The sequence below is a fragment of the Cibotium barometz genome, chromosome 49 (genome assembly GCF_041138505.1).
Source record: "Cibotium barometz isolate CiBa-2024 chromosome 49, ASM4113850v1, whole genome shotgun sequence".
NCBI lineage: Eukaryota > Viridiplantae > Streptophyta > Polypodiopsida > Cyatheales > Cibotiaceae > Cibotium > Cibotium barometz.
The window spans coordinates 30,500,700-30,515,844 of NC_141094.1; the positions used below are offsets into that span (position 1 = coordinate 30,500,700).

At 39.9% G+C, this 15,145-nt stretch overlaps 1 protein-coding gene across 1 annotated transcript; it reads right to left on the bottom strand.

Annotated features, from left to right (window-relative positions):
- Window positions 1–4,608: 4,608 nt before the first annotated feature.
- On the bottom strand, window positions 4,609–8,524 carry LOC147610479 (O-fucosyltransferase 20-like). The gene is made up of 6 exons (XM_086786287.1): window positions 7,405–8,524; window positions 7,130–7,298; window positions 6,835–6,924; window positions 6,259–6,542; window positions 5,563–5,821; window positions 4,609–5,332 (listed from the first exon to the last, which is right to left on the bottom strand). Exons 1-6 carry the CDS (start codon window positions 8,031–8,033, stop codon window positions 5,075–5,077), a joined length of 1,689 nt encoding a protein of 562 aa, XP_086642413.1. The 5' UTR covers window positions 8,034–8,524; the 3' UTR covers window positions 4,609–5,074.
- Window positions 8,525–15,145: the final 6,621 nt, after the last annotated feature.

The window sequence follows — 15,145 nt, forward strand, 5'->3', positions numbered from 1 at the left end:
ACACACACACACACACACACACACAAGACAAGGCAAGATCTCTTATAGCACAAAGGGGGATTGTGTCCATTCATTTATGAGAAAATACCTTATATACAATTGGCCCGTATTCACGCTTGGGCGTCAAAAACTTACTAACTAAGGCCTTGGGTGGCTAGTATCTCATAATGTTACAACTTTTATAGTGCCTTGGCATGACACTTATTAATTTCCTCAAATGGAGGAGCATAATTGTTTAATCCAAAATGGGATTAATAGTCACAAGTGGAGATGAGCCATCTACATGAGAGCCAAGAGTATGCACAAGCAGTGCATGTTGAAATTTGAGCATAATGATGAGCTATGGTGGATCAAACACTAGAATCAACATCATTAACAAAGTGATTAGCAAATGATTAAGACGTAATTAGTGAATAATTAGCAAATAGATTAAGACAGGCATGGATACTCAAAAACCAGCAAATTCTCATTAGGGCTATACCTCAATTTATAGAGTTTACATCAAGCATCAAATCCCATTGATTTCTCCATGATTCACTCCCAGAATATCTCCACCTCTTGCCCGATTCTCTCCACCTCTTCTCTTTTCCCTGAATATCTCCCAGAATAACTCCACACTCCTAAATTCTCTCATGCTACCCTTTATTCTCTCCCAGTAGATTCTTCTCACCTTTTCACAGGTTCTTTCACAACTACATCTTCTCTTTTACAGCCTCTATCCAAGAGCTTGTTCCCACACATACCCTATTCACTTGTATATTTCAACACCTCCCCTCAAGTGAATACTCCTAGTACACCTAGACCCTATACCAAGTTTGCCTCCCCTTACTTGGTAGTCCGCGACCAGTGTCTACTCCTCCCCTCAAGTTATCTCAGCACACCTGGACCCTGTATCAAGTTTCTTTCTTACTTGACAGTCCGCGACCAGTGCCTCAAGTCCCTAAACTCCATAGTCCTTGACACTCTCTCTCTCTCTCTATGTGTCCAAGGCTACTATAAGTGCCCGCGACCTTGACTAAAGTGCTCACACATACATCTACCACGTGGTCTACATCATCGGTGGCTCAGAGGTGGTTTTACTTTGTTGGGGCAGGTTACATTGGGTTGTGGGGTCTCTCTCTCTCTCTCTCAGAAAAGATGATCCGACTCCACTTCCTTTGGAGCCTCCATGAAGTTTGCCGATGTCGTTCCTTCTTCACTAGGTTTGCTGTGGCAGTCTCTCGCCATGTGTCCTGGCTTTCCACATTTGTGGCAAGTGAAGGTCCTCCCTCCTACTCTGCCTCTTCCTCGTCCTCGTCCTCGAGAGAATCCTCCTCGGGTGAAGAATGCTTTTTCCTCTCCTGCTGTTGAGTCGAGCCCTTTCTTCTCTTTGCCTCTGCTCTCTTGCTCTAGTAGAGCTGCTTCTATCTCGTGTATCTTCAATTCAGGTACATTCTTTAGTGTTGCTACAATGTTTTCATAATCTCCTTTGTCCACACTCTTCAGAAGTACAGCTAATGCTTCATCATCTTCTACCTTTTTGCCAATAGCTGCCAGCTGTTGCTTAATGCTTTTATATTTGTTTAAGTGTGTGATTAAAGGTTCACTTTCCTTCATGTCCAATTTGTAGAATTGCATTAACAGATTTATCTTTGAATTTTTTGCTTGTGTACCAAATAATTTATTAAGTTCATCCCATGCATCTTTTGCCCACTGTATCCCTGTGATGTGATGAATGATTTCATCATTTAAACTGAGTGCAATAAGTCCCAATGCTTTTTCATTCCTACTCTTCCACTCATTTTCTCCTCTCTCTCTGGGCATTCATCTCTCCCTTCAACTAATCCCTATAGATTTTTCCTCATCAGCAAATACATGGTTTTTGTCTGTCATGTATAAAACTGTTCCCCATTAAATTTGGCTATTTCCTGTGCTGAACTCATGGTGATGTGAAGGGGGTCTTACCTCTTGATCCAATTTCAAGATTCAAGGGCAGTGTCTACCCTTTTACAACTCAATCTGGTGTTTAATAGATGATTACAACAATTTTATCAGCATAAAATCACCAGAAAATACACTAAATTAAGGGTAACCAATTTGTATGGGATGGTTGGAGTATCAAACCAACTCCGATTTGCAATCTGAAGCTTTAGGGATCTATATCAGATACCTAATGGTTAATTTGAACCCTCAATTGTACCAAAATATAGTGATTAGCACTGATTAATCACTGATTAGCAAATTAATGCTCTGTTTTGTGTGTAAAAAACAGAGTATGCAGGGAGTCCAGATCTGGTGCCTTCCACTTCAAATGAGCTCAAATACTTTCAAAGGCATCAATAGCAATGAGTCTAGTAGAGGATTAAGCCAAGAAACACAAGATTTGACCAAATATTGAAAGCTTAATCTCTATTTTACCAAAGTCACCTGCAGATTTGATGAAGAGCTTGGATCTCACTGTAGGCTTGATGAAACTCAATTCTGTCTTCACCAGCTTGTAGAGCATGCTTGATTACCCCTTGGGCTAAGAGGAATTAGAAGGATTTAACTTGATGAAGTAGCAATGGCAAAAACTGCAGAGAAAAAAGGTGCCGGTGAAAAACGCGAAATCTCCTTCATTACTTGGCGGTTTGCTGCGCCGTTTGCATGGGCTTGTAGCCAAAGATGTTAGCTAGCTTGTGTTAGAAGCACAAGACCTAATTTTGACTGTGCAAGGTGCTAGAGATCCTCCACTGGCTGGGGGTGGAGGGGAAAGTGAAAAACTCACTAAAAATTTAATTTTTTTGCTAATTATCTACTAATCCTAATTAATTAACTAATGGGCTCATAATTCTGATAGATTCTAGGCATGGCTCTGATACCATGTTGAAATTTGAGCATAATGATGAGCTATGGTGGATCAAAGACTAGAATCAATATCATTAACAAAGTGATTAGCAAATGATTAAGACGTAATTAGTGAATAATTAGCAAATAGATTAAGATAGGCATGGATACTCAAAAACCAGCAAATTCTCATTAGGGCTATGCCTCAATTTATAGAGTTTACATCAAGCATCAAATCCCATTGATTTCTCCATGATTCACTCCCAGAATATCTCCACCTCTTGCCTGATTCTTAGTACTTTCAATAAGGAACAAATGAGTATGTTATACTGTTCGTAGAGGAAAAACAAGGAGTTAGAGCCATGTCCCATGTTGGATTTATAGGGGTAGTGGGGTGGTCTTACACCCCACTATCTACATATCCCACCATAAAAATTAGTGGGGGCTCCAAGTTTATAGAGCCCCTATTATTCCTACAAATCTTCTAAAAAACTCAAGGTTTTGTAGGGGCTAAGGATATTTTCACTTTTTTTGGTAAGAGAAATGGCTAAGATTCCACACACACACACTTGATATGTAACCTTTTCTCAATTACCTCTTCCTATTTTTGTGGAAGGCTATGGGTGGGACACATATGGTGGGGGAGGCCTTCCCCCACTAAATTGAACACAACCCCACTAAACCTTGGTGGGGCGTGGCTCTTAGCACTTAAAGGGTGGCAAACATTTTATATTTTTGGCAGGAGGAACACACTCTTTCATCCCTTTTGGTAGCCGAGAGAATAGCCACATGGCGATTAAGGAGGTGCCTTTATCCTCCCAAAACTCAAAACTCTACACATAACTAACATGTACTTTATGGTCTTTAAAAGAAGCATAAGGGATGGCAATTTTTTACAAGAAACACTTAGTGTCCCACTTCCACATGAGGGCATTTGGTTGCATGTGAAGTATGGTTGGTCAAGATGCAAACTTAAAAATAGTTTGGTTGGCAACAAGTATCTTTCTATGAACAAGCAAGGAGAAGTTAAATATCGATGCAACTTTGCAAGTGAATTTGGGTATAAGGTGAGGGTAGCTTCAAACAAACCCGTGAAGATAGCTTTTCCTCATTGCTTTGATAGTACAACCAAACCTGTCAAGATAGCTTTCTTCATTGCTTTGATAGTACAACCAAACCTGTCAAGATAGCTTTCTTCATTTTTTTGATAGTACAACCAAACCATACCTATGAAGATAGCTTTCTTCGTTGCTTTGATTGTACAAACCAAATCCCTCGTGGGAAAAAAAAAAAAAAGGACACTAAGTTTTCTGTCTTGCAGCTTTGTGCTAGTTGCCCGTTGTGTTTTTTGGTGATGTAAAATTTCCCCCCTTTTCCCCATGAAGTACATCTGATTGTGTGGTATAATTGGATATTTAAAATTACGAAGCTAGGTGTACTAATACGTGTAATAGGTTTAATTCGTACGGAGGTGCCACACAGTCTACACTTCAGCAAACATAAGAGTGGCTTCCTCCTCCTCTTCTTCTTCTTCTTCCCCCTCTTTCGTCCTCTCCCTTATGAGAAAACACACACAAACCCCCCAAAGAGATATAAGGAAATACTTTCTGTATGTGGCTTTTCAAGCATTGTCCTTTTTTGGACTGTATACATGACTTGTGTGTACAGGTATTACATTGACACACTTACAATGAAAACACCTGACCACGTTTATTGTTTAGTTTTAGCTGGCATTGTTCCCATCTCAGATGACTTCTAGGCATGTTGATGGAGAACTTAAATGAACAAATATAGAGCTTTGGCACGATTAAGACAGGAGGTGACTGAATATTGAGAAGGCTAATAAAATCGAGAAGTATGTGTACACGGTTTTTTTTTTTTTGGGAGGGGGGGGGGGGGGGGTTGTGGTTCATATTGGTGAACCAGTACAATGTGTACATGTATGTATGAATTGGTACAAAAAAGAATGGGCAAGTATCTTGGTGCACGGGACAGCACCCTTATGTTGAGACCCAAATCCGATGTCGACTTCGTTACATCATTCTGCAGCCTCAATGTGACAAGATATTATGATTCCACATGGCTACTGATAGATAGGTAGAGCACGTCTTTCTGGCCTGCCATTCCAGCTTTATCATGTGATGCAATATCAAAACAATCAGTTGATGCTTCACAAAATGCTCATGTGCCCTTCACTGTCCTACAGCTTGGATGTCAAAAGAGTGGATTATATATATATATAAAGTGGATCATATGCACTTCTCTGCGCTCACAAAATTGCACTGCTTGGATACCGATCTGTGGTGGGGTAGCTATTGCACATACACTCAGGCGCAGGATAAGCCAACACATCTCGCCCTTTCTTATCTGTCCGGAAGGCAGGTTGCCCCCAAGACTCATTGTGTAGATTCTTGATGATGAGATCGAGCTCAGGTCCAGCAGTGAAAGAAGCATTGAGCAAATAAGGCAGCATCTCTCTCTTGTTTGGTGTTATGTGTTTCCGCCACCCTGCATAAGCCCTATGCCCCTGTTCATACATTACCAGTAAAGGTTCAGGCATAGAGAACTATAGGTGTAATCCCAAAAAAATGTCTATCTAGTCCTAATTACAAATATTGCACAGTACTGTCACCATGGAAAACACCATCTTGGATGACCAACTAATTTACCAGACTAAGAAATGAATGACATAAAGGCTAAGAAAACCACCTTCTACATCACTCTAATGTTCACATACTAACAGGGATGCAAGCTAACCTGCAGGGCTTTGGCCATGTTGCCGCCGTGAGATGGCATGAAAACATCACTATGTAGGCTTATGAGGTAATCAATAGCAGCCAAACTGGAAGCTTTGTTGGTAAAAGGCTCCAATTCTCCTGGAAGAGCAAGGCTGTTCTTGTTGTAGAGATGGCCAAACTCCTCAATCAATGGCTTCAAAGCAAGCCCTCTTCCCAGAGGCTCTCCTCCGGCCCAGAAAATCCTTGTATCCTTTGAGGCACCAAGGCCTTTGAGAAGCCTGCACAAACGAAAGCCAATTGTTAGTGCGGCTCTATAGCCAAGATTAGCACAGAAAAATGCATTGCAATAAACAGAAGGGCAGCTTGTTCTGCGATGAACTGAAATTTAACAATTAAGAAAGACTCAATCGCCAAGCTCAGGGGCTCAAAACATATGGAAAGGATGGGTGGAAATTATGTGGGTAAAGCCCTTGAGAATATTAAATAATTTATTCTTGTCGAAAGCCGCTCTAGCATGAAGATACAGCACCACATACCAGATAATAGATAGGCTAATGTAAACTTAAATAAATGCCGTGCGTGCACATGCATGTGATTTCCTGTGCTGAGAGAGATTAATCTCCTACTGTATTTTTAAGTGCATTTTCAGAAATAAAAAGAGCTTAGAATGCATTTGCAACAGAGAAAGATGATTGGTGAAAGTGAAAATGTGTACCTTGCAACTTCTGCTGCATTGAGAGGGCAGAGGCCTGCAAGCTTCCGTTCTGTGTATGTCATGTTGGAACGGCCTGTGAGAAGGCGAGGATTCTCTAATCTGGCATGCCGAATTTCTTCATCAAACTGAGGGCCGAGCCCAGGCAGACATCCGGTTCTCACCCACACATCCTTCTCCAGCCGCAAGTGCAAAGCTACATAGGGACCATTCTTCCACATCCTCCGTGCAAGCCGGTTTCCAATCTCCATGATAGCTTCTGTAAACCTAAGGGCATGGAAGGCAACCTGTAGAAGAAAATCACAGAACCACAATAAGCTTTGCAATACAGGACTAAATGGCTTTCCAGACACAAACATATTGATTTACAACAAACCACACTCCATGACTCGGAGTAAAGCAGATATCATTGATTAACAGTTTTCCATATTGTACGGCTCAGAAAAGAGCAGCAGATTGGTCTTTCTTGGACAGCTCGTATCACTTATGGATTGGGGACATTGAATTTAAAAATCTACACTCAACCGCTACGACTACAGCAAAAAATTAGGCTTTCACAGATGTGTAATGGAGCTTTACCTTGCACCTCAGCTTTTGCAAGTCAAGGGGAAGATCCTTCGAGAGCCTGCCATCGATTCCCCGTAATAACAGAACTCCTTCTCTGTTCAGCTGTTCCGACAAGCAACCAATTCAGAAGCTGATCAATTACCTAACTGTCATTAAACCACGCTTTCTTTTAAAAAAGCTTTAAAAAACAAAGCTCGATTCTAATTAGAGGCTTGAATCCATTATTTAAATCGATCGACGAAATATGGCTTGCCATGTATTTCAATAAACCTTCCAATGGTGAACTTGATGGCAGCTTGAGGCTTACCCTCTTCAGATAGTTGCTGCGAAACCATTGAGGACTGGCATACAGGGGAGTGCTCTTCTCTTGCACGGGCCTGGTCATAATGTGCGTAGAAGGAAGCGAAGACACAACAACCACATCGTCCTTCAAAGCTATCTTGAAGTGTTCCACATCAAAAATGTCCGAGAATTCACTGCAACCGGTCAAAATAACTGAAAACTTGCTAATCCGCAGAACTAGAAGCTTGATAAAACACAGATTATGGCAATGTGCAGCAATCCATTAAATTACTTGCCTACCTTTGGTCCTTCCATATCTGGTTCACTTGAAGGATTGGGACCACCAAAGTTGCCTCTAGAATGCGAGCGATCACAACAGCATCGACAATCTGATTGCGCTGCTGGTTCAATCCGCCAGACACAATCACCAGAAGATACTTCTGCTTGCGCTGCGCAATCTTCTTGGACTCGTCTCTGTAACTGGAAGTGAGGGCGAGGCATGGCTTGAAGCCTTGGCTATCTGGCTGCTTCCAGAACTGTTTTTCACTTTCCGCCATGCTTTGTGGTAAAGCATGCGGCGGGAGAGGGTTGATGAAGCCATTCTTTCCAGAAATCAATGGAGGCTGCTGATCCTCCGGCCCTTTATCCATTGAAACAGGCCTCTGTTGGTCCAATGAAGCTTCGTGTGCTAGAGAGATAGCAGGGCCGCAGGAATTGAAATCTTCAAGGGGGCGCCATACCAGGATGACCTTCATCACGCTAAGGAGAATGCAAATGGCCATCAGGCCCAGCCAGAAGCTTGGCTTCCTGAATAGTCTATCGGCGTGCAGTTTCTGGTTGGATTTCTTCGGCGAAGAAATCAGCAACGCGTGGATGACACTGGAAGATGGGATGGCCACCGAGGGGATGGCGATGTAGGAGAGCCTCATGATGCTGTTTGTTTGTTTTTCTGCCGCGAGCTCAAGCGTCAAGAACTCTGCCTCTGATGGCTATGACGCCAAGCCAGTGATAATCTTGCAGGCACAGCGATTATTTAAAACACGTGCGTCAAGCTATGACTATGGCGGAAGCGACTGATTAGAAGAGAACTGCGCTGCGGAGTAGCGATGTTCGGCACAGAAATTCTTTGTCCAAGCAGCTATTGCTTTCTTTGAACTTCTTGGCGCGATGGCTATGAGGAGGAGCCACTGATAAGTATGGTGGTGGCTATGGCGTCACAGAGAGCTCTGTGAGGAAATTTTCGTCAGAAAAACACACGAAGGGTTTGGAACTTGGAACTTGGAAGGGAGAAGGCGAGTAGACGCGGATTTCCTTTAATGGCTCTGCACAGCAATCGGATTTTGGGGGCAACCCTCTCTCCCTAAGAGAAGAAGCCAAGGTTTGCCGTGTTTACGAGGCTTTTTATCCGCGTTTCCAATTTAATAAACTTTATTTTCATATTAATAATTTCAATTTCTAAGAATGGCATTCGGACATACTGAGTTCCCACGTGAAGTGAGCGGCCCCTTTTTTTAACGGCGAATTCAAATTTTAATGGCGTTGTAAAAAATGGCTTTCGCGGCCCCCCGCCGCCGGCATGGAAGCGGGATGCAGCCGGTCGCCCGGTCCCTTTCACGAGCAACTTGCCACTACCGCAGAGGGGCCGTAAGCTTTTGCCCGCCGTGCTGCATAGCTGGCGGAGCAGACAAGTCACTGTTAGCCGGTTCTCCCGGGTACTGGATGCAGGGGGGCCAGCTGTGTCTGGGGCCCGGCACTGCCAGCGTCTCGTGTCGTGTGGGGTCCAGCGTGCCCTGCTGGTCTGCCAGGCTGGCCTGACACTTTTCTTGCCAGCTCAGCAGCCCACTTGTGCCATGAAGCATGGCTTTCGAGGTTACACGCATTGACACGCAAGCGCTCAAGATTCAAGAGTCAATGCCAGCTCGATGCACGCTCTTCGGCGACACGGCGGGCTAGAATTTTTCGATGCCACGTCACCTTTCGTTGCCAGACTAAGACAGTAGAGTAAGCTCAGCGGCCACGTCGTGCCTGCCAGCGTGTTGACGTCAAGAGCCCCTAGCGTGTCTACGACGACTCGAGCACAATAGAGACACACTACACAGTGGCGACTAAGCTCAATGGCCACGTCAGGTTTAGTGCCAGCGTGTCCACAAAAAGGTGCCAGCTCGATACCAGTCCTCAGAGATTCTAGCGACATGTAGGCCACTTGTGAGTATTTTTCAATGCCACGCGACCCCTCGTCAATACAATAGAGACACTACAGCAAGCTGAACGTCCACGTTTCAAGAGTCTATGCCAGCGTGTCTACGTCAAGGATGCCAGATCGTATCAGCCCCAAGAATACATCATGCCTGCCTGCGTGTCCACGTCAAGGATGTGCCAGCTCAATACCAGCCCCTGGTTTAGCGTGTCTACAACGGCGGTTCGCAGTCCGGACTTCGATAGAGACACTACACAGTGACCAGTTAAAGTTCAATGGCCACGTCAGGCCTCAATGCCAGCGTGTCCACGAAAAGGATGCCAGCTCGATACCAGCCCTCAGAGATGTCAGCCACTTGTGAGTGCTGCGTTAGCGCTCGTGGGCAGATTTGCAACACGACAGCAAGCTGAACCGTCCACCTCAAGAGTCTATGCCAGCGTGTCCACGTCAAGTATGCCAGCTCGTATCAGTTTTAAGTGACACGTCAGCCACCGCTGAGCGAGTCACACGGCGGCCGAGAATTTTTCAATGCCACGTCGTCCCCCGTAGGCAGCTTTTCCAAACAAAATAAAGGAATCTCAACGGCCACGTCATGCCTCGTGCGCCCCCAGAAAGTCCCCCAAGTTTTCATGTGCGGCCTCTTTCGTTGGGGACTTGGCCCTGATTTTGACCTTTGCCTTGCAAAGCCTGCGCAACGTGCTGGCCTGAGGACTCCCCAAAATCCAGATAATCAATCATACCCCCTGCGTCAGAAGCGACGCATTTTTTTTATTTTTTTATTTTTTGCCTTGCCAACCTAGCTCCAGCAAAGCTATTGTTCTTGGAAGTTGGCGCTTTGCCAAGTGATGCGATTGCCTTGTAGCAGAAGTAGAAGCAGAAGCACAAACACAAACCATCATCATCAGGATTCAGCATCCATGGCTCATTATTTGAGTACAAAACAAAGCATAAGTATTTGCGCACATTGCACAACACTTTAAAGTTTACACCATCAATAGAATATCCTACGCTTTGAAGTTTACACCATCAATAGAATATCCTCTGGTCATGGACACTTGTCTCTTTACACTTGAGCTTTGGTCTGGGCCTAGGATGTTATATGACATTGGAATGGATGCAAGCTTAGTTTATTAGGGGATGTGAATGGATGAATGTAAAAGGTGGTCAATGGTCAAAAAGTAGTTCATGATGCGAGCGAAATCCACAATTATCGCGATGGTAACCAGAATTCGTTTCTGGTTCACACGAATTTCGGGTGCCTATGCATTTATTTACTAGCCATTGAAGCTTGCAGAAGAAAACAAACGAAGGGACGATTGCCATGCCCGCAAAAAAAGGTGGTCGCTTCATCTAGTTGCCAACCAAGCATACTTGCGTGTGAATAGGCCCTTTGTGAACCAAAATTTAAAGCCCAGGCTTCCTTTGTAGACATTTAACCCTTCATATAAGGGGATCATTGTTCACATTTGACATTTCAACAAATTCAAAAATGCCAATATTGAAGAATGGTGTATATATATATAAGAGAAAATATATAGAACCTTTACAAGGTTTGGCTTCAAAAAAATATGTAAACTAAAACATTTACAAGACAAGTTGAAAAAGGCCACATATATTTTTTTGTTTTTCAAGCCGAGGTCAGAGATGAGCATGCTCATCTCTGAGACTCAAGCAGAGAAATGCTTTTGTCGTTAGCTTCATCGTCTCGGTCGTATCTCTGAGACTCGAGCAGAGAAACGCTTTTGTCATCATTAGCTTCGTCGCCACATATATAGAGAGGAAATATATATAGCATTAGAGGATCAAGGTTGTATAAAAAGAGAAATGTCATCTCGATGAATATTCTTTTACCATTTTTGCCTTATTCGCAAGCCAATAATTTTTTTAATGTGCCCATCTAGGCTACTGGCACCTCCTAACCTCAACACCTAGTCTAGATTTACATCCCCCATACTATCTTAGTGTGTGTGTGTGTGTGTGTGTGTGTGTGTGTGTGTGTAAAGTAAGTATAAAATAACTTAAAAATTATAAATAAAATTCAAACCCTTCGAGGCACTGTGTGTATTTTTTAAAATTTGATATTGTTGCTCTAACTTAAGAGCCCAAAATCTAATGTTGTTTGCATCCGGTCATAACACATTAGCACCAAACACTTGGCTACTCATTTGGCACACCAACCGTATGACCAAAAATGCACCATCCCACAACACTATTAAATTTACATGAACAAGTCGTTAGTTTCTATTCCCACACACAAATGCCATGGGTGAGTTTGATGGGTATGCAAGATCTCCCCATCATAGTGGTTGTCCCATTTAGTGTGCTAAGTCAAAACCTCAACCTTATTATTACACTCTGATATTCATCTCCATGAGTGAGGTAGATGGAAGCATATAGTGCTTGGACTAGGAAGATTATGTTTAAAGAATTAGGATAGCCATATCAAATGTTGGTGTTGTATAGCAATGCCATTAATGTATATGCCAACCCATTTGTTAAGTCATGCCAAGAGAAAATCTACTCATAGCTAAGAAGGGTTCGATCAAAATTGGCACCTTGATATATGAAGCTACTTCATAATCTTCAAACGCATGGGGTCAATCAAAACTTTGTTCTATTCATCCATTTTGCATTATGCTTGGATTGTGGAGTGCATGAATCCATGAATCATCTCATTTGCATATTGTGCTTGGATTATGAAGTGCATTGATCCATAATCGCTCTCATGGTTTTTAGACAGGAAAGAAAGGTTGAGCATTTTTTTTTTTGTTGAAAGTGTTACCATATAACCCTTGCCTCATCTTTGTATGTAAGCACACACTTTCATGAGCTAGTGATTTTTGAACAACTAAGCAATTCCAAACTAAAAATGATATATAGAGATCACATGTGGCTCTTATTTGTAAGGATCCATAAGATGTCATACTTCCTTTAAATCTCATAATGGTTCTTATTTGTAAGGATCCATAAGCTATTATCCTTCCTTTAAATCTCAAAATGGTTCTCGCACAAATGTTGAGTGATATCTCATAGCTTGGTTATGAATGTTTAATTATACTTCTCTCACAATTTGTTGAGTGATATCTCATAGCTTGGTTATGAATGTTTAATTATACTTCTCTTGTAACTTGTTGAGTGCTATCTCATATCTTATTTCTGTATGGTTGATTTAAGAGGTTGTAATGTGTAGAACTCAAGTTAAGTCTAATGATGCTCATGTGATTAGAAGGTTATCCACTTTTAAGGCTCAAGATTACTATCATCATTTTTTACGCTTGATTATTTGAAAAGTGCTATGATTTTTTTTTTAATAAATAGAGGTGCCATTTACCATGCTTTAATGAAAGTATAATTTCATTCACATGAGTGGTATATGAATAATATTTTTTATCTATATCTAAAATGAATGTATGTTTAGTGTTATTAAAAGTATATGAAGCTTTTTTTAAAATTATGTTGAGCACAATTGATGAGACATAACTTTGAAAACTAAGTGATAGGTGCTAGCTTACATGAATGTAGTTTGGAGTGGGATTTATTTAACTAAAACCAAATTTAAGTAAGATTCCCAGATTCAATTGAGATACCCAAATTAGGTCTTTGAAATGCTTCAAGGTTTATCTTCTCAATAATTTTCTCATGTGTCCTAACTCTCTTGTGAAAACTTTATGTCTCGAAATTTAAAAATAAACACAACTACCTATGTTTCCGAATTCTTCATCTTAAATCATCTTCTAAAAATTTCACAACTGCCTAGGTTTCCATATACCTCATCTAAAATATCTTCTAGAAACCTACTCCAACTTGTTAATTCCATTCCCTCTAGAACTTTAGAACTTTCAATGAAATTGAAAGGTGAATAAAGTGCACATGGGAGAAAATCGTCTTTTAAGCATCTCCAAACTTTTATAAATCTTTTGAACATGCATTTCCTTATCAAAAAAAGTCAAGATGTAAAATATCCACCAATAGATTTCAAGGATTATCACCTTAACCACTTGAAGTTTGGGCCTTAACTATTTGGTTTGTGTCGCTTGAGCATTAATAAGATATTCTAGGTGATACTTCACGAAAAACATTGATTTAAGTTTTTTTCCCTAAAAAAATAGAGTATATTCTTTACATGAACATAAAAAAGCAACCCAAACATTTGTTAAGTATTTAACCTTGTAAAGAGTATCTAGCCTTATGAGGAGGGTTATCATGAATAAGTTAGTGGCCTTTTGATATTCCCTTAATATTTCTTAAGAATGTGGGAGAGTTGTTTAGCGATTAACATTATTTGTGATAATGTTACTTAACATGTTATGGTTACTTTTTTGTTGGCACCTTCAAAATTATAATTAGATTCAATTGAAGTGTCATGCTCATTTGTTGCTTTTGTATTTGCAAGTAATAATGGATCTTTGCCAGTTTTAAGAGGAAAGAGTCAACTATACATGTAAAATTGTTAAGTTTAAAAAATCTATATTTATATTTCTTAAATGTTTGTCCATTATCTACATTTATGTTTATTAAATTCCTTAAATTATTATAGATATTTATTATGTACTTTATATTTATCTCGTTATTATGAATTCATAACTATACATTACTTTAATACATTAAGTATTAAATTAGTATGAGAGAGAGAGAGAGAGAGAGAGAGAGAGAGAGAGAGAGAGGGAGAGGGAGAGAGAGAGAGAGAGAAGGCAGTGCAAAAATGTTATAGATGCTCTTGCTCCATGTTGTATAGCTAATGATTAAAAAAAAATAAAAAAATGAACTCATGCTGATGGCATAAAAGAATGGGTTTGTTATACACATGCAAAAGATTTAGAAAGTTCTTTCATTTTAGAATATTTTCAAATGATAATCTACCCTACACTTTATCATATTTTTAATTTATATCTGTGTATAGTCCACAAAATAAATTTAATCAATTAATTACTTTACAATAATTAAATACGTGAAACTTACATAATAATATAATCTATGTAATTGCTTTTTTATTAGCATAATGCATATAGATAATTAAACTAAATTTATTACCACATAGTTAGTTTAAACTAAATATTTACAATTTGTTTCGTTTAAATTTCATTTTGATGTTATTATTACTAGAGATTTATCAACCCTTAAAGTCATGGTATTTGATTCTATAATTTTTTGTTTGTGACTAAGTGCAAGATGCAATATTGCTGCCATTAATTAAACTCTATAACTAACTCAATATTAACATTGGAAAATTATCCCTACCCTACGAACCTACATCCTACCAATTAGTTGACCCTATACTAATTACAAACCTAAGTTATACCAAAGATTCATCCTTATCCACCACCATGAGAAAATTGATGCACACTTTAGTAGATACATAAAATCATACTTTTTAATTCATATAGATAACTAAACTTAGTTTATTACCACATAGTTTAAATCGAATAGTTTAAACCAAATCTTTGCAATTTGTTTCCTTTAAATTTCATTTCTATGTTATTGTTTATTACCACGTAGTTTAAATCTAATAGTTTAAACCAAATATTTACAATTTATTACCATGTAATAAATTGTAAATATTTAAATTTATTACCATCATGTAATTTAAATCTAATAGTTTAAACCAAATCTTTACAATTTGGTTTAAACCAAATCTTTACAATTTGTTTCCTTTAAATTTAATTTCTGTGTTATTGTTACTATAAATTTACTTATGATAAAAGTCATGCTATTTGGTTCTATAAATTTTAGTTTGGGACTAAATGCTAGATGTAGTATAGCTACCAAGAATTGTACTCTATACCTAACTCAATAAATTATAGATTTGGTTCTATAAATTTTAGCCTTCTCCATGAGAAAATTAAT

Excerpts from the sequence above, each read along its gene's own strand:
- LOC147610479 (XM_086786287.1), bottom strand. The coding sequence starts at position 8,033 with ATGAGGCTCTCCTACATCGCCATCCCCTCGGTGGCCATCCCATCTTCC. Across the intron at positions 6,925-7,129 it reads GCAGCAACTATCTGAAGAGG|CTGAACAGAGAAGGAGTTCT; the intron begins GTAAGCCTCAAG and ends TTGTCGGAACAG. Across the intron at positions 5,822-6,258 it reads AATGCAGCAGAAGTTGCAAG|GCTTCTCAAAGGCCTTGGTG; the intron begins GTACACATTTTC and ends TCGTTTGTGCAG.